Source organism: Antrostomus carolinensis, unplaced genomic scaffold (assembly GCF_000700745.2).
Source record: "Antrostomus carolinensis isolate BGI_N321 unplaced genomic scaffold, ASM70074v2 scaffold25371, whole genome shotgun sequence".
NCBI lineage: Eukaryota > Metazoa > Chordata > Aves > Caprimulgiformes > Caprimulgidae > Antrostomus > Antrostomus carolinensis.
In genome coordinates, this window is record NW_010293858.1 from 24,884 (window position 1) to 42,207 (window position 17,324).

Genomic DNA, 17,324 nt, shown 5'->3' on the forward strand with positions numbered 1-17,324 from the left:
CTACACTAATTCATAAGATGCCAAGGGCTCTCTCACATGTGTCAGTATATAGATGGGAATAATTAGTAGGAACAGAGATAGGATGAACTCTTGTACTGCGAAACAGGAAAGTTACATTCTACAGGGAGACTGAAAACACCGTGCTGGTAGGGCAGATGACTTTGTAACTGCTGGCAGTGAAGTTCCTGGAGGCTTTGGAGGTGGTCCCTGGCTGTAGGCAGGTGATGGCTTTCATTGTTGGGTGGTGCTCTTAGAGCATGTGTTGTAATGATGCATTTTCTGTCTTCCAGATCAGTGTGCGTGTTACCACCATGGATGCTGAGTTGGAGTTTGCCATCCAGCCCAACACTACAGGGAAGCAACTCTTTGATCAGGTAAGTGATGGAGCTGTGGCAGATCTAAAGTTGATATAGATGATGCAATTCTATTAAGGCAACAGCAAACAATTTCTAAAGGACTTCAAAGATTAAGTGACAGTGTGTATAACTTCAAGAGAACTCAGCATAGTAAGAAACTATTCATTTTTTAAAAAACTACTGCATTTTTTAATCTCCAAGAGTATGTTAAGAGCTGTTCTTGCCTCCTAATGAACTGAATTGATGCTGTGGCTCATAATAATTGGAAAGCAGTAGATGTCTGCAGGCATAATTCATAAGATAAGTCTTATGAGGGAGCTAGGAAGCTCTCTTTGGTTGGCGTACTTGCCAGCATTGTGTAATTGATTTCAAAGAGTAGTTGGTCTCTAAAACAGGAGAGGCTTAGCTGGGTTTCAAATGTTGCTGCAACACTCAAGTGCAGATGAAGTGATATTCTAGATTCCTATCAGGTGCTGAGGGAAATCTTAGGGGAAGTTATGTGCTGTACTGCATTGGGTACTTCAGCCTTCCTCTGCAGTCATTGGCTGGGGAAACATAACTTCCTCCTACTTTGGTCCAAACAGAAGCAGGGAGGCATGTGCAGCACAGAGTTGGAGCAGCTGAAGACAAACGTTATCAACTGCAGTGACTGAAACTTTGACAGGCTCTATTATGTTTCTCCGTTGTAATCCTGAAGGCCTTGGATTTGCTACTTGGAGGAAAATCTGAACAGTAAATTAATACCTTAAAGAAAAGTAAAATGAATCTTGGATTAATGACAAGATGAAGGAACTGCCAGACCAGCTATGTCAGATATGGGTGTGGTCCAGTAGCACTAAGTGTTCTGGGCCAGCTCTAGGTAGTCCCCATCTTCATGAAGAGAGAAATTTAAGGGCTGACCCACCCATAGAAGCTATCTGTTCCATTTGGGGCCAGGAAACCTAAGAAATTTTATTTTTTTTTTTTTTTAATGTTTAACCACAAACTACTACTTTCTGCCATACTCTGCTGGAGGATTCAACATTAGATATTACATCACTCTTTGCAGCCCAGCCCTGAAATGGAGAGAGCAGAGTGAGATCCTAGGCTTTACTAAAAGAGCATCCTTTCGTAGTGGGAAAAGCAGAAAGGCTTTCAGGAAGGTTCTGAGTTGCAGTGTAGTTCTCAGCTGTGTGTTACTACATAGTAGCCCGTAAATATTTTAGTGCTGTGTCTGTCAGTTTTTGATGGATAGAAATGAGAGCTGGATTCTCTCCAGAATCCATATGTACAGCATGGAACTCCACCCCAGGTCGTTCATGGGAGCATATGCCAGTGAAGCTGAGGTGGCTTACCCCCAAGTTCATTCAAAAGCGAACTGATTTGGGTTTGGGTTTTTTGTTTTGTTTTTTTTGGAGGGGCTGTTCTTCATGTGGATGCTCCCCATTATTATTTTTCAATATCTAGTTTCTGATATTATCCAAGCAAAGCACCAGGTGATCACCAGAAGTGATACTACTGAAGTCAGTAGTATTTTTAATCTGCACATGACTTCAGACAGCTCTAGACCATCTGCAGCTGCTGCTGTAAACTGACGTTGCGGTGGCAGACTTGGGCTTAAGCAACTTGTCTCTGTTTGAGAAGCATCTGATCATGTTTCCAGTATGGGAACTCTTCATGTTTTAGTAATTGATTTCACTCCTTTGTGCCATGTTCTTGAACAGCTGTACATTCTCCTCCGTGCAGTGTTTCACACAGCACCTGTCTAAACAGAAGTTTTGCTTTGTCTTTTCAATAGTAAACACTTTGGGAAGGGAGAAAACAAATACTGTTGCAGAACTAAGTTTCTAAGTTGCTAATGTAAATGAGACAGCTAAATTTGGTTGTAGGTGGAATTGGAAAAGGAAATACACTGGTGGGAGGGAAAAACTGTCTGAAGCTAGCCTTTAAACATTTGCTATTTCTAAAAGGTCTGGTGGGCACCATGTCTTTATATTGTCTATATATCACACTCACTGGAACAAGAAACTGTTTTCTACTGCCTAGCACACAAGATTTTCTTCTGGAAGTAATGATGTTGGTCCTGATAGGGCTGATACTGAAATGAATGTCCTAGAGCCTCATCAGTGGCAGATGTCCACTTTGATTAAATGATTGGTTGATTAAACAGTGATTAAACTTTGATTAAACAGTGCTAGGTAGCACTAGTAATGGTGGTAGAAAGACGAACCCTCTGCCAGGGCTTGAGAATGTTGTGAGCAGTAAGATAGGGAGTTGGAAGTAGATGTGGGGATGTCAAAAGTCTTCCACCTCTAGCATGAATAAGGAGTTTGGGAGGCTACTCCCAGCTCTGTTGCTGCCCTGCAATCTAATCATTGGCCCTTTAAAATTAAGGAAACTAATAGCAAAGGAGGTAGCTGTTCAGCTCCTGCCACAATGGGAAATGTTTCATCGTGGCCTCTGAATGCAGATACCCAACAGACTGTTGTCTGTCTCTTATTATTATTTTTTAAATGGAAAATTCAAGGCTCTTTTCTATTGCAAAATAAGACTTTGTAGCCAGACTTGCACATAAAGGAAAGCAAGTACTTCTCGACATATTGAAACAGATTATTGATCTTTGCCTAAAGAGCTAACTGCATACCAAATCAAAACAGCTTTTAGTGAGCTGACTGTAAATATTAAACTTGTTCTCTTTAGTATGGAAATGGGTCTTTGAATGCATTGTCAGCTGGCATATATACAGTATGTTCCAAATGGCTGAGCTCTCTGTGTAGATTAGCTCCTGTAAAGGGCTAGTCCAGAGCTGTTCTCTCTGCTGATGCGGACTAAGCAGTGACTGCTGCGTGACTGATAATCTATTCACTCTATCTCAGTTTCTATCCTGAGGTGATCTTGGGTCCCATGATGCAGTGTGTAAGAACAAACTTATGGTAGTTCATTTTCTAGCTCTCTTCAAAATACGCTGCACTCCTGGAATTGCTAATCTAGTATTTTCTGCCTCATGCTGCTTCTGAAAAACAAGCTGATTTCATAAATGCTTTTTTGAGGGAAGGGAGAGTTTAGCTACAAAGCAAACTTAGGGTTTTGCTGTTGCAGCGCATTGACCTTCTGATGTGAAACTTGACTTTTTGACTCTTTTGCAGAAAAAATTTAAGATATACTGCATGTTTTTGCCCTAGAGAGCCCTTTCAGTTTGAGCTGTCACTTCTAAGTTAGGCAAAAAGGAAGCTGCTAAGTAGTACCAAGGTTTCTTAGCTGCACAACTACCTCTGTGCATGCTGCTGGCTTTATTCAGTAACATTTTGGCGGTATTTGTTTCTATCTGTTGTGTCTAATGGTAGAATAAATATGTTCTTTATGCCATGCATAATTTTGATCTCCTATGAATAGGATTCTGAAAGCTTTTGGAAAGCTTGTTTCTAGGTAGTAGCTTCATGAAGAGGAATAGTTTGAGTGTAAATTTCCATAGTAGTAATAGGTGAATGGGCTTGAGATAGAAATGTTCCTTTCTCCCTCTTTCCTGCTTGGTTAAATTCCAAAGTGATATTTTTGTAGGGATAGATGCAGATGCTTCACTGCTTCATTGGAAATTGTCTTCTGCCCCAAATTAGCTGACTGTAGGAATATCACTGAGCTGATATACAGTGCAGTAGCATCATGATTTATACTAGAGATCTTCCTATCACACCCTATCCTCTGGGCTTGTGACTGTACAGCTTTTAGCTTAAATAGCTTAAGCTTGTGTGCACAGACCAAACCTGGATTAATTGAGACAGGATGGTTGAACTGTGTTTTCTGCAGCTTTGCAGACTAATCACAGAATTCTCAACTGCTTTGACTTCTGTGGTATGAAAACATACTCCCTTCTTCCATGTCTCCCACATATGCTGTATGAGGCAGCTTCTCAGATGCTTTGTTTCTGATCACTCCTGACCTTGGATCCTGCTGGTGCCCTTGATCTCCCATAAAGGGAGCCCTTTATTCCCTCTAGTCTCTGGTAGAGGAGCTGTCTGCTGTACTAGGTCTGAGTGGGCAATCAGTTGATGGGTGGGGATCTCTACCCATTTGATAGTTTTTAACAATGAGCTGTGGTTATTCACAACAAACTGTTCAGTCAGTATGTCCTTCCCCAACCTGAAAGAACTCTGTTTCTCCAACTTTGGAACAGGTTTGACTCTCAGTGATGTGCTTAGTGTTCTCTGAGCCTGTACTTGACCATGTAAACTTCAGTCCTTCCAGTGGTAGCTTTTGGACGTTGTAAAGTCCAGAAGGTGGTGGTTTCAGCATGCCACTCCAGAATAAGCTTTTAGAGTAACCAGGAGCACTCAATCTCATTAAAGGTGATCTCTATCCAATTAAGAGCCATGGAGCCAAGTCAGAGGTTAAGGAGTAATGTGACATTAGAAAAACATTAGTATCTGTCACTTCAGACTTTGAAAGCATGTGGTTAACCTTCCTAAGGAGGCTTTTCCTCAGTTTTGTGAGCTTTTGGGGTCAAAACTAAGCTTGTACTAGAAAAGTGCACTCTGCTATGGGTTAAAATTGTAACAATAAGCATCTCTGCTCACTCTAAACCTAGTTACTGATGCTGTATTTTATGTTCAGCATTGAGCCTAACATGTAGTGGAGTGTGAGATTGCTTATTGCTTTTTTGTTTTGCCTTTTATTTTTTAAAAATTCTTAAGGATCCTACAGATTTCATTAAGAGCAAGAGCGCCTAAGATTCTGAGTTCATGTGCCCTGCCCTGACTTGCTTATCTGCTGCAATGAATTAAATGGTTTTGTAGAGTACAAGTTTGTCAGTCTCTTCTTTCATTGTTGCTAAAGCTTACAGGCTGACCAAATCCCTCTCGACTTTTGAGTAACTCCAGCTGAGTTGAGCAGTGTTTGGAATAAATGTGGCTGGTCTCTCATGGCCTGTAACTAAGCTTTGTGAGGAGGGAGACTGTAGAGAAGCCTTTAGCCTTGGCAAGGTCTTAACCTAGTAGTGTTTACATACATAGGAAACTGGTCTGGAGCACTTGAGCCAGTAGGTGAAAGCACTGAACCAAAAATTTAGTATGATAGTTTCATGGTAGAAGGCAGCAGGTCTTGGGACAGTGACTCTTTCCTCCAGCAAACCCCAGAAGTCTTGTTTGTGTAATGAAGGCTTGTGGTTGGGTGGTATGGAAATGTGTCTCAAATTTCACAGGAATATGTGGAAACTTAGCGTCTCTTGTAAAAGCAGTAGTCCAACCAAAAATGGACTGCTTGTTGCTCAGGAGATCAATGGCAAACTGGAAGAAGCTTAAAAACTCAAGGAAGATCCTGTCACTTAGTGCTTTGGTGTTTTAGTATTTTAAAAGGGAAAGTTAGAAATGTACCCCTATGGATATAGCCGTATTCTGGAAGAATCAACCAAATGGAAAGGGAACAGTTGAATATTTATGGCTGTACATGGAGCCCTTCTTGGGTGTTAAGCTGGGTACCGGAAGATCATGTTCTAAGTTGTTTTTGACTATGGCATATGAAACTGCAGGTGTGGTACCAGTTCAGAGCTCCTCCAGCAATAAGCAGTTTTCTCTCAGAAGTACTTGACGTGCCTGTCATAGAAAGGGAGGGAAGCCCACTTCATCTTTAACTAGGACAGCAGGTGAGATTCCAGACAGATTTGTGCTGCAGTATAGCTTGGGATGCTTTGGCCTTTGGTTTAGGAACTTGGTCTGAGTGGAGTGTCTTCTCTGCTTGCGTGCTTTGGTCTTGCCCATGTGTAGATAGTGCTTTCGTACAGGATCTGCACTTGTTTGCCTGTGTGGTGGTATATTTCCTGGGCTGAGGATGAGAGCAATCTTCAGTCATCATCCTGATGCCAAAATCTACATTTAGGAGGCTGCTTATGGCTCTCCTCCTGCAGTGGGGCAGCACTCGGTGGCAAGAACATAGTTTGGAGGGAGATGGGTGAGTGTGCAGAGGAAGGACAGGAGGAGCCTTACACACCTGAAAAATGTGGAGTAAGAAGTGAGAGAAAAGGTTACCTGGAAGACTTTGTATTTTTTTTCCTGAACATAAGTAAAAATAAATAAATAAATAAAAATATTGCACTACTGTGTGCTTAGACTGTCAACAGAAGGTGAAGTGAGAGTCACCAGAAATGTCAAAGTACTGTGGCACAGCTGGATTTTAAGGCTGCCTGTAGTGTGTTGCCAGTTGTAGATTGAGCCTTGTACTGCAGGCTAAACAATACCCAGGGACTGACTTCATGTTCTCCCTGGCAGGAAGGAAAATGTCCCTCTCCAGCCAAGGGTGTAAACTTTAGGTATTTTAATGTAGTGGTCTGAGTTAAACAGTTCTCTGTATTCTCTTGTCCTTTGTGCCAGCCCTTCTCCATCCTTAGCCACTGCCAGTAACTGTTTGCTTTTTGGAGCATCTCACAGTTCATCAGGGCTCTGAATGCTGTACACTCCCAAGCGTAATTAAGTTGCCAGACTCCTTGCAGCTGTTGAAAGCTGTTTCTTCTTCATGCTTTTTCCCTTGCCAAATGGAACTAAATAACCTGCTAAAACTGAGCTGGGAAGGAGGGTGGAAGACAATCTCCTCCTTCCAACGCTTGACAGGCTGCTGTCATGTGTATTTACATGGAAAGCAGTTTCATGATGAAGCCTAAAGGGGCCAGATCTATGCTCAGGCTAACAAACCGTAACATGCCTTGCTTCACAGCTCATGTAATTCCTACAGCAGGATTCATGCTGCATTTTCCTTTGATTCAGTAGCTGTTTGGGGGTGTGATATTGTGTGGTGTGCTGTGCTGCCTCCCCCTCTCCCCTGTCCAGTCCACTGTTGTCACTGCTATTGCTGTGCAGGCTTCTGCTGTGGAATAAAAGTCCTTTTGTACAGAACCTCAGTGTGATGCCTTTCAGTTCCTTGCTGGCAGTCCAGCTTGCTTAATTCCCAGGCGTAAGCTGCTGACAAATGGAAGTGAGAGGAGCAGACACATGCAGCAGGGGAGGGAGCTTCCATCCAATTCAGATGTTAATGCTGCCGAGAACAGAGCTCTCCTTAGGCTCTGGGACAGCCTTTCTTCCTTTCCTTGTACCACCTGCTTTCAATGCACACAGCAAACTCTGATGCTTCTCCAAAAGTCTCCTTAGCTGTGTGCATCTTACTATGTGATATGCACAAAAGAAGGTTTATCTGCCCCACATTTCCCATGTGTTTACTGCAGGCTTTAGGCCAGTTCTCCACTTCATATTCAAGCAATAACAGGCTGAATAATTTCGTGGACTTGAGTGGGCTGATGTATGTAGACTCCGTGGCCTTGCGTAGGTTTTGTCTCTGTGTGTGAAACTAATAACATGCCTCTGCTGAAAGCTGCCTTTGGCTTTTAGGCCTGAAAGGAACTAGGGTCCTAATGCTGCTTTTGTAAGGCCAGAATAAATGTCTGATCCAAGCCCTAAAGAATCTAACTAGTGATGTGTTTGTGGGGAACCTACGTCCTTGGTGTTGTGTCTTGCCAAAGCTAGAGACCACATCAGAAAGGAACAGAGTGCATCCTTGGGATTCAACAGGGAAGTAATTTAAAAGGAAGTAGGCATTTAGGGAGAAATCATAAAACGTGGGACAAGGCAGTACAAAATTACCTCAACCTGCCTGGCTGGGGGGACACCATGGTCAGGCAGCTGGCTTTCCCAGGGCCAGGCTCATAGCCTGCTGTCCAGTTGTTGAGCTCCTCTGAAGGAGGGAAGCTGTGGGCAAGCCTGAGGAGTGGGTGGTGTGTCAAAGCAGCTTACAGGGTTGAACTCTAGGTACAATGGCAGCCTAAAGAGAAGTCTCTCCTTGTTCCCCCTTCCCTGTCTAGTGATGGAGGTGACAGGTAGGTGCCTTGTTTGCTGGTATGAGAACAGCTTCTGGGGGTTGAGGAGAGATGTGGGGGAACTTCACTTTCTAGACCTGCTGCACCCTGTGGCATGCCCCGGACTCACCAGGGCAAAAGCTGTGGCCTGGTGCTAGTGAACAGGCTTTATCAAGAAACTTCCCCTTCCCTTTTACCAGCAATAGCATTATCCTGCAGTAGTCTTGCCCCCCCATGAGGCTCTTGTCTCTTGTTACAGCGTATCTGTGAAGCCTTCTTAACTCTTACTTACGTAGCACCCATGGTGTGATAGGGAAATGACTAAGGAGAGCTTACATAGTAGTTTAGTTAATTTCTGTGGTGGCTCTTTGTCCTGGCACAAGGGATAGCCTATTGATTTATCCACTCTAGTACCTCTTAATGGTGCCACTCATTAAAGAGCTGCATGAAAGGCCTGTCCACAGCTGTTGGTGGAGTAGCACAGCCTAGTAGGACACAACCTAGCAGAGTGATTCATGGCTTGCCCATGAGGAGTACGTTTGCATGATAAGTGAGGGGTGTACCTGAAAATGGAGCTGCATTGTTGATTCTTGGCAGCTATTACACCTGTCAGACCTGTTGCATCGTATTTTGGCTATACACATTGGCTTATAAGTAGCTGAAGAAAATAACGTCCCAGCTGTTGTTTATAGATAGCAAAAAAACATAAAGAGCTAAGGGAGAAGGAAGAATACAATACATGTCCCACTTTAAGACTCCTCAGATGCCCTGTCATCTATGTATGTGCACTGTGGCAGGGGAGGCAGAAGTCCAGGGCACTGGTTGTCTTTGTGTTTATCTGAACTTACTTCTAATATGTTCTCTGCCACCAGTGAGATCAGCTCGTCTGGCTGGGACTCTTGCTAATGATCTTTCTTCCAGGTCGTCAAGACAATTGGTCTAAGAGAGGTCTGGTTTTTTGGACTTCAGTATCAGGACACCAAGGGCTTCTCAACATGGCTGAAATTGAACAAAAAGGTATGTTTGCTCCAAGCTTTCACCTGTCCTGGGTTCGCTTCTCTTGGAGAGCAGGGGCAAATTCAGTATCCATATTTCGGTCAGGGATCTGTTCTTGCCTCTTCACACACCCGAAGTCCTGCAAGATTAGCAAGTTGATGTTGCCTTCCTTCAGTACACATTCCCCCTTCCTAAGGTACAAGGAGTCAAGGTGTCTGACCTGGTCCTGCTGCATCTAGCCCTGTTTGTTATCCTGGCAGATCTGTTACCCTTCGTGGTAACATGCTAATGTGGTGTTCATATGAGCATCTTGGTTGGAGAGAAACCTGGAAAGTAACTTAGCAAAGATCATAATTAGTGGCTTGTCATAATTTCTGTTAGGAGAGTTGATGAGATATTTATCAGTAAGGAATTGAAAAGCCTCGCTTTTCTGCCCACTTGCTTCTGCATTGGAAAGGAAAATTTTTTTCTAATGCATGCTTCCAGTTCGTAAACCTGCTCCCTGTCACTTGGTATGTGGGTTATAAAATCCGATGACTCTGTTCCAGGTAACAGCACAGGATGTACGCAAAGAAAGCCCCCTGCTTTTCAAATTCCGTGCCAAGTTCTACCCAGAGGATGTGGCAGAAGAGCTGATTCAGGACATCACACAGCGTCTCTTCTTCCTCCAAGTGAAGGAGGCAATTCTGAATGATGACATTTATTGCCCTCCAGAAACAGCTGTCCTGTTAGCTTCTTATGCTGTCCAGTCAAAATATGGAGACTTCAACAAAGAGGTGCACAAGTCTGGCTACCTTGCTAGTGACAAACTGCTCCCACAGAGGTAAGTGAACCTGGGTATTCTTAGACCTTCTTTTCCTTGAAGGGTTTGGGATTTTGTGGGGAGAGGACCTCTTGATTGGAATGTTCAGAATAAAATATAGCCTGGTGCTTCTCTGATGATTAGGATTAGTATTAATTTAATTCAGAGCTTTAATCTTAAACATCCAATTGCTGTCGAAGAAACTCTAATCAGAATTAGTGAGAGAAGCTCTGAAACAAAAAGGAAAAAAAAAACCACAACCAAACAACGAAAAAAAACAATCTGTAATACTACAATGAAAAGCACAAAGGAATACAACTTGTCATTTGTCAGAAGTCTGAATACTGCCCAGTGTGTTTCTAGCTAGCCTTATAATAAAACTATTTCCTGGAATATTTTTGTGGGGGAACTGGGATGCCAAAGGGGTATGAAGCATTATTCAAGAATAGTGTTACTGTGTGTGCATAAATGTAGTGGTTTGTCTCAAACATCCCATGTACTCTTTCTAGAGTTCTGGAGCAGCACAAGCTTAACAAGGACCAGTGGGAGGAAAGGATCCAGGTGTGGCATGAGGAACATCGAGGAATGATTAGGTAACTGATGCAGTGTGAAACTGCTGTACTTGAAGTAATGTGATATATGTTACTGTGTAATGTATGAATGCATACAAAAATCTGTGGCTTGCTTCAGGATGAGTTAGTGTTCTTCAGGTTATTCTGCTCAGAGCAATGAGATTCACATGTCTCTGCCCTTGCTAGCCCCACATCAGCTGGCTGTTCTTAGAAAAACACAACTGAGTTTGCAGGGTTTGTTTGTTATTATCTACTAGGGTGATGCTTGGAACCTTTGCCAGCTTGTTGCTGCTCTACCTATGCAGGAAGACAGCACCTTCTTGCTCTAATGGCTTATAGACTCAAAAAAGAATATCTGCTTTCTTTTGGCATGCTGCAGAGAAGATGCTGTATTGGAGTACCTGAAGATTGCACAGGATCTGGAAATGTATGGTGTGAACTACTTCAGCATTAAGAACAAGAAGGGCTCTGAACTCTGGCTAGGTGTAGATGCTCTTGGACTCAACATTTATGAGCAAAATGACAGGTAATAAACCCTCTCTCCTCATCATTGCCTTCAACTCCTTTCCAGTATAAAGGCATTCAAAATTGGTCTTTGCTGGAATTCAAGTCTTTAAGTAAACTCTATAATTTATGTATTGTTTTTGGCTGTGTTCTTGATACTGCCAGAATGATCCATAAAATGTGATGCTTTGAACCAAAAAAATAGAAGAAATTGGTAAATATTATTAAGTTAGTTTTACTTGTATCCCTAGTCTTCCTGACACAGATGGGTTCTCCATGTCTGTTTTCCGTTTTTTGGTTTTGTTTGGTTTTTTGTTTTTTTTTTAAAAAAAGCAGGATTGGAAAAACTGGTTATGTTTGTAGTTCATTTGCATGACTACTTTTGTTTACTGATTCTAGTCAATACAAGAGTATTGAAATATGAGGGCAGATTTGGTAGAATTTTGAACTTTATATCATATATGAAGAATTTGGAATGACTTGGGACTCTTATATTGCCTTTTGCTTTCCGTTTCTGCAGGCTAACACCGAAAATTGGATTCCCTTGGAGTGAGATCAGAAATATCTCATTCAATGACAAGAAATTTGTTATCAAGCCTATTGACAAGAAAGCACCAGTAAGAAGCAACGCTCAAAAAAACTTTTTTCTTAGCAGTAAGGTGATAGTTGGGATTTGTTTCTGGCTGAGAGGGTAGAAATTTATTCAGTATAACTTTAAGCTGTTCCAAGTCAGTGGCAGGGAGAAGCTCTTTGCTTACAGTTTCTGAGTCTCCTAAGATAATTCAAATTCTCTGGTAATACAGTCAGGGATCTGAGGCTGTGAATGCTTCTTTTGCAGCCTGTTGGCTTTAATAGTGTGTGGGATGATCTTTTACAGTTTTTCACCTTACTTGAAGCTGAAGCTTCAGGTCACATTGTAGGGTATGCTGGGAGGGTTTTTTCTTGCAAGTGAACATAACTGGTTTTATCTTTAAGGCTTAGTTATTTTCTTTGTCACCTGGTAGCTTCTGTTCTTCTAGTCATTATTCTTGCATTGCTGCTTGTGGAAGCATTTCCCTGCTGCTGTTGCTCCTTTTAAGCATAACAAAGTTATTTACCCATTGGACATAATGTTTCAACACCCTTTCTGACATAAAGCAAAATGTAACACTTGATGTGACTTGCCAGACTATTGCGTTAAATAACTAAGTGCGAAGAAAGGTGGGAGAAGTCATAGTCTCGGTGTGCCTGGTAAACCAGCCCCTGATGGTGTTTGTAATGAAACAGTGAAGCTAAGTTGCTGTGTACACTATGTGCTAGGAATGCTTTGAAGTGAAACCCAGCACACTGTAACAGCAAGTTGTGCACTCCTGCCCTGTGTGCGTTTGTCAGGTTGAAATTCATTCCTGAAAGATAGGTGTCTGACTATCACTGTTAAGAAAAGCTGGATAGCAGTTCTAGAAAGCTTAGAGTCTTGGAGCATATTGTGTACAGAAGGGGCTTCTTATGCTGAAAGAACAGGTCTAATGCTGCTTTTTTTCTTGTCCCAAGGACTTTGTATTCTATGCCCCTCGGTTACGGATTAACAAACGAATCCTGGCTCTTTGCATGGGGAACCATGAGCTCTACATGCGCAGGCGTAAACCAGATACCATTGAGGTGCAGCAGATGAAAGCACAGGCTCGAGAAGAGAAGCATCAGAAACAAATGGAGAGGTTGGTAGGGTTCCGAGTAACCTTGACTTGGTCAATCACTGAACAATATCATCATGTGCTAAATAAATTACTGGCAGCACCTTAATCTGCTTGAGCCAAAAATAGAGCAGATTACTTTATGCTTCAGTAGATCTAATGGGATGGTGGAAATGGCACTCATCACAAATGTGACCCACCATCACTTTCTTAAAGATTTGACCATTTCTTTGACAGGACTAATATGGATCTTGAGGTAAAGAGATTTCCCTTATAAAATTGCTATTATGAACTTTCCATTCAGGTGAATACCAGCAGTGTTTTTTCTTTCCGCACTTCAATAAAGGGCATGTGTGGAGCAAAACTCATCAGCTGAGTGCTGTAGTGCATATCTTTTGTGTGCTCATGGCTTCACTAGGAAGTGCTCCAATCTAAGTAGCTGTTAATTTGAAATTGCTTTATGACTTCCCCCTCATCAGAGCCCTGCTGGAGAATGAGAAGAAGAAGAGGGAGTTGGCAGAAAAGGAGAAGGAGAAGATTGAACGTGAGAAGGAGGAGCTAATGGAGAGACTCAAGCAAATTGAGGAGCAAACCAAGAAAGCTCAGGAAGGTAATATGAAATGTTACACTATTTCCTTAGATGCATAGTCTGAGTGAGAAGGGTTCAAGTAGTAAAGCTATGAGCATCTCTGAGCTGTTTGGCTTTCCAGTATGGTGTGCTAACTGGTGTTAGGGCCCTGGTTTGGCCTTCTGAAGCTAAATGTAAGCCCTCCATATGCAACTGCTGAAATAGGACTTGCATTAAAGAGATGGATGGCAGCCAAGATGCCTCTTTGCAGCAAGAGTTGTGTTCCTGTGCTGGCTGGAAGCTTTATGCCAGCACATCTGTAGAGGAAGGGGTCAAAAAGTGTAGCAGGCGTCACACCAGCCAGTACTCCGGTGTAATTACTATTTAGTTGCTTGGCCAGTGTTATAGTGTTGTGTTGCCCAAGTGAAATGCTGTATGCATCTCTGCCTTTCAGGATGTCATTTTAGGATGAGTGCTTCCGCACAAGTCAGTTGGGCAAGTAATCTGTTGGCTTGGAACACGCTTGGCTCTCAACTGGAGTCTTACAGCTCCAGTTACAATGTGAAGGAGAGGAAAGGGGACAGTTGCTTCCATGTCTCCTTTTCCTGTTCCTCTGAAGGAAAACTCTCATCTAGAATGTAGATGTTAGGGTACTTTCCTCTTCTACTGCCGTTCTTTGCTTGATGTCTCTTCAAATGCACTCCCCTGTTATTTCAGAACTGGAAGAACAGACCCGCAGAGCTATGGAGCTGGAACAGGAGAGAAAACGAGCTCAGGAGGAAGCAGAGAAACTGGCTAAAGAACGTAGAGAAGCAGAAGAGGCAAAGGAGGCCCTATTGAAAGCATCCCATGATCAACAAAAGACCCAGGAACAGCTGGTAAGTGGGTGAGCTGAAAATTGGGTAGAGAAAATAATGACAGGGTAGGCATTTAAGCTCTTGAAGCAAACCAGGCTATGAATATAGTGAGGAAGCATAGTTTGGTTCTTATATTTTTAGTCTCAAGCAGATGAACTTGTACCTAAACACAAGTGTACAGTATGTACAGTAGATCTGGATTGTTGTGCTTTTGATTTTTTTTTTTTTGTATGTGACGCTGAGTACAGAGTGTAGAGCTCACTAATTGCTTTCCCTGGCTTGGATTCAAAGAATTGAGTTCTGTAGCAGTGTTAGGAGAAGAGGGGAAAAAACCCCCAAAAAAACCAATCCCTCAACAAAACCCAAAACTTTTCTTGCTCCCTTTTCTGTTGTATCATGGAGATATTGGTGGGTCTGAAGTTTGCAGAAAGGCTTTCTCCTTACCAAAAAGATATTAGAGATACTGTTTTTATTCAGGACTTGGTGTAAATGCTTCATTTAGCAAGTACTTTGTTTTTGTTGCTACTAAAAAACTTTCTTTTGCAGGCTGCTGAGATGGCAGAACTCACAGCTAGGATCATGCAGCTGGAGCTGGCCAGACAGAAGAAGGAGAGTGAGGCCCAGGAGTGGCAACAGAAGGTAAAGCAAAATCTGAGCAAATGGCAGTACTTTTTGTGGAGTTGCTCTTCATTCTGTGTTGTGACCTAAACTACTGCACTAGATACCACACTAGACTGAGTGTCTGCAAGCTTGAAGCCATTGTAAATATCCAGCTTTCCTTTTCTTGGTGGAATGAGCGCCTTATTCTAACTCCAGGTAGAAATACTTTGACTAATCAAGCTTATAGCTCATTTTCGATTAATTATAACCATTCTTCAAATCTCTGAAGTGTTAGCCAGCAGAAAATTTTGCAAACAATTGTGGCTGTGTAGCTTTGGAACGTACCACTTCACTGTGCAAGAGGTGCAAGGTTTCCTGTAGCAAGCACTGTGTAGTGCTTCTGTGCGAAGTCTCACACACTCAGGATAATATTGACTAACCCACTGTGGTGTGTCCTACTGCAGGCCCAGATGGTGCAGGAAGACCTAGAAAAGACCAAAGAGGAGCTGAAGACTGCCATGAGCACCCCTCATGTCACTGAGCCCATGCACGCTGAGAATGAGCATGATGACGAGCAGGATGAGAACGCAGCAGAAGCCAGTGCTGAGCTACGATCAGAGGCCACCATCAAGGACCGCAGTGAGGAGGAGCGCACCACTGAAGCGGAGAAGAACGAACGGGTCCAGAAACACTTGAAGGTAAGAAGTTGGCAGCAGAGAGGCTGTGTGTATGGGTGCTGCTTCTATTCTTCTTGTCATTGATTGCAGCTATTAAAAAAAAAAAAAAAAAAAAAGGTGGGGGGGAAAAAGGGGTGATGATGACCTTGCCAAATAGTTGCTTAACCATTGAGCAGAAAGGAAGATCTCGTCTCCTGGCACTTGAGTTTGGTTTCACTGCAAACAGTGAAGTATTTTCAAGCAGTGCCAAAAAGCACGTCAGATGTAGTTGCTTGTGTGAGTCTTGCCAGCCATCTGACAGCTGCTCATAGCCCTTACTGCAATGAATCAGAGAACTCGGTCCAGTTCCTATCAAGCAGCCGTCTGTAACTGTCTTGTCTGACTGGGTTGCACTGTAAAACACCGAGAACAGCCTGCTAGTGCTCCGCATGGAGGGAGCAGTGCTGCACCACCTTCTCCTAAGGAACTCCAGTGTTCTGGTGTTGACTCTTTCCAAGCATTTTGTTACACTGCCTGACTTGCACCATGCTTTGCTTGTTCTGCATCGTACTGTGGTGGTTATCCACAGGCAGAGTGACTGAGGTCCACTTTTATCTTCTGCAGCAAGCTTCTTTTGTGGTAGAAGTCTAGTAATTGCTAAAATTCTGAAAGATGTTCCTGTTGTCTTTAGAGATCTCACAACTTGACTCTTCCGAAGTACATTGGAGACAGTTTTTCCTACTGTGCTAGACAAAGATCAACAGGGTGACAGACTACCTGATGTTGTCTACCTTCAAATGCTAGGGAAAAATATTAAAAATTTCCACAGAATCACAGAATCATTTGAGAATTGTTTAGATTGGAAGGGACCTTTTAAGATCATCTAGTCCCACTTCCTTGCTCAAGCAGGGTGAGCTAGAGCAGGTTGCCCAGAACTGTGAACGTTTGCATTTATCTGTTTCCTTTCTCCATGGGTATTGAATCTTTAGGAGGATCAGCATGGAACCTCCTTGTCCAGCTTTGAGTCTCTGGCATGTGCTAACCCATTGCTATCTGTTTCCCCTTTTCCAAAGGCTCTTTCCTCAGAGCTGGCAAATGCTCGGGATGAAACCAAGAAGACAGCAAATGATATGATCCACGCTGAGAACATGCGTCTAGGCCGAGACAAGTACAAGACCCTCCGTCAGATTCGACAGGGTAACACCAAGCAGCGCATTGATGAGTTTGAGTCTATGTAAACTCTCCCTGGCACCTGTTGCCCTGCACTCTCTTCTTCCCTCTTTCCCATCCTCTCCCATCATTCGCTTGTAATCGTGCTACGCTGGAACCACTACAGAAGAGTGACCATGGTCTTATTTATCGAGTTTTGGGCAAATGCTGGAGTTAAGCAACAGAAGAATAAATAGAAATAATATTTACATGTTCCTGGGGTGGCTTGGGAAAGCAAACATATTGGGGGAAAATCTGAAATTGTTTGGTTTTGGGTAAAATCTCACTGTATTGAGTTTTGTATTGTTTACTGAAGTGGCTGTGTTGCTGTCCTCTCCCATTGGGTGGGGAGGCCAGCAGATCATTTTACTGAATTACGTAAAGTGCTAACAGTTTGACAGTGCCTTCCTACTAACTTGCACAAGCTTCAGTATTATACTTGGTAGCCAGGGTCTGAATCATGTAGTTGAAAACGGGAGGCTGGAGCTTAGGAAGGGTTGGAGGTAGAATATGGACTTTCTTTCTAAAATACCAAAGCTTTTGTCCTTCAAACATAAGCAGACCAAACAATCTGTGGCGTTCCTGCTGGTGTTACCTTTTCCTGTTTAATGATGGAACTTTGAATTTTGTAATCATGAGGAGGCCTTTGAAATATTTCCACTGATGCAGTGTGGCTTGGAGCCTTGGCTTTCCTGCTTTCCAGAAGTTTTGTCTCTGCTAAATG

At 42.8% G+C, this 17,324-nt stretch overlaps 1 protein-coding gene across 1 annotated transcript; it reads left to right on the forward strand.

The window, feature by feature from the left end:
• Positions 1–296: 296 nt before the first annotated feature.
• On the forward strand, positions 297–16,959 carry LOC104532282 (moesin). Its single transcript, XM_010177453.1, has 12 exons — positions 297–374; positions 9,088–9,183; positions 9,711–9,985; positions 10,474–10,557; positions 10,916–11,062; positions 11,561–11,657; positions 12,571–12,734; positions 13,190–13,320; positions 13,996–14,156; positions 14,682–14,774; positions 15,200–15,433; positions 16,465–16,959. The coding sequence occupies exons 1-12, from the start codon at positions 312–314 to the stop codon at positions 16,627–16,629; spliced, it is 1,710 nt and encodes a 569-aa protein (XP_010175755.1). The 5' UTR covers positions 297–311; the 3' UTR covers positions 16,630–16,959.
• The last annotated feature ends 365 nt before the right edge of the window (positions 16,960–17,324 follow it).

What these genes read in the sequence shown, in the direction of transcription:
- LOC104532282 (XM_010177453.1), top strand. Translation starts at nt 312, where the DNA reads ATGGATGCTGAGTTGGAGTTTGCCATCCAGCCCAACACTACAGGGAAG. An exon ending in GGAAGCAACTCTTTGATCAG is followed by an intron (nt 375 to 9,087) that starts GTAAGTGATGGA and finishes TCTTTCTTCCAG; the next exon opens with GTCGTCAAGACAATTGGTCT. An exon ending in ATTTATGAGCAAAATGACAG is followed by an intron (nt 11,063 to 11,560) that starts GTAATAAACCCT and finishes CCGTTTCTGCAG; the next exon opens with GCTAACACCGAAAATTGGAT.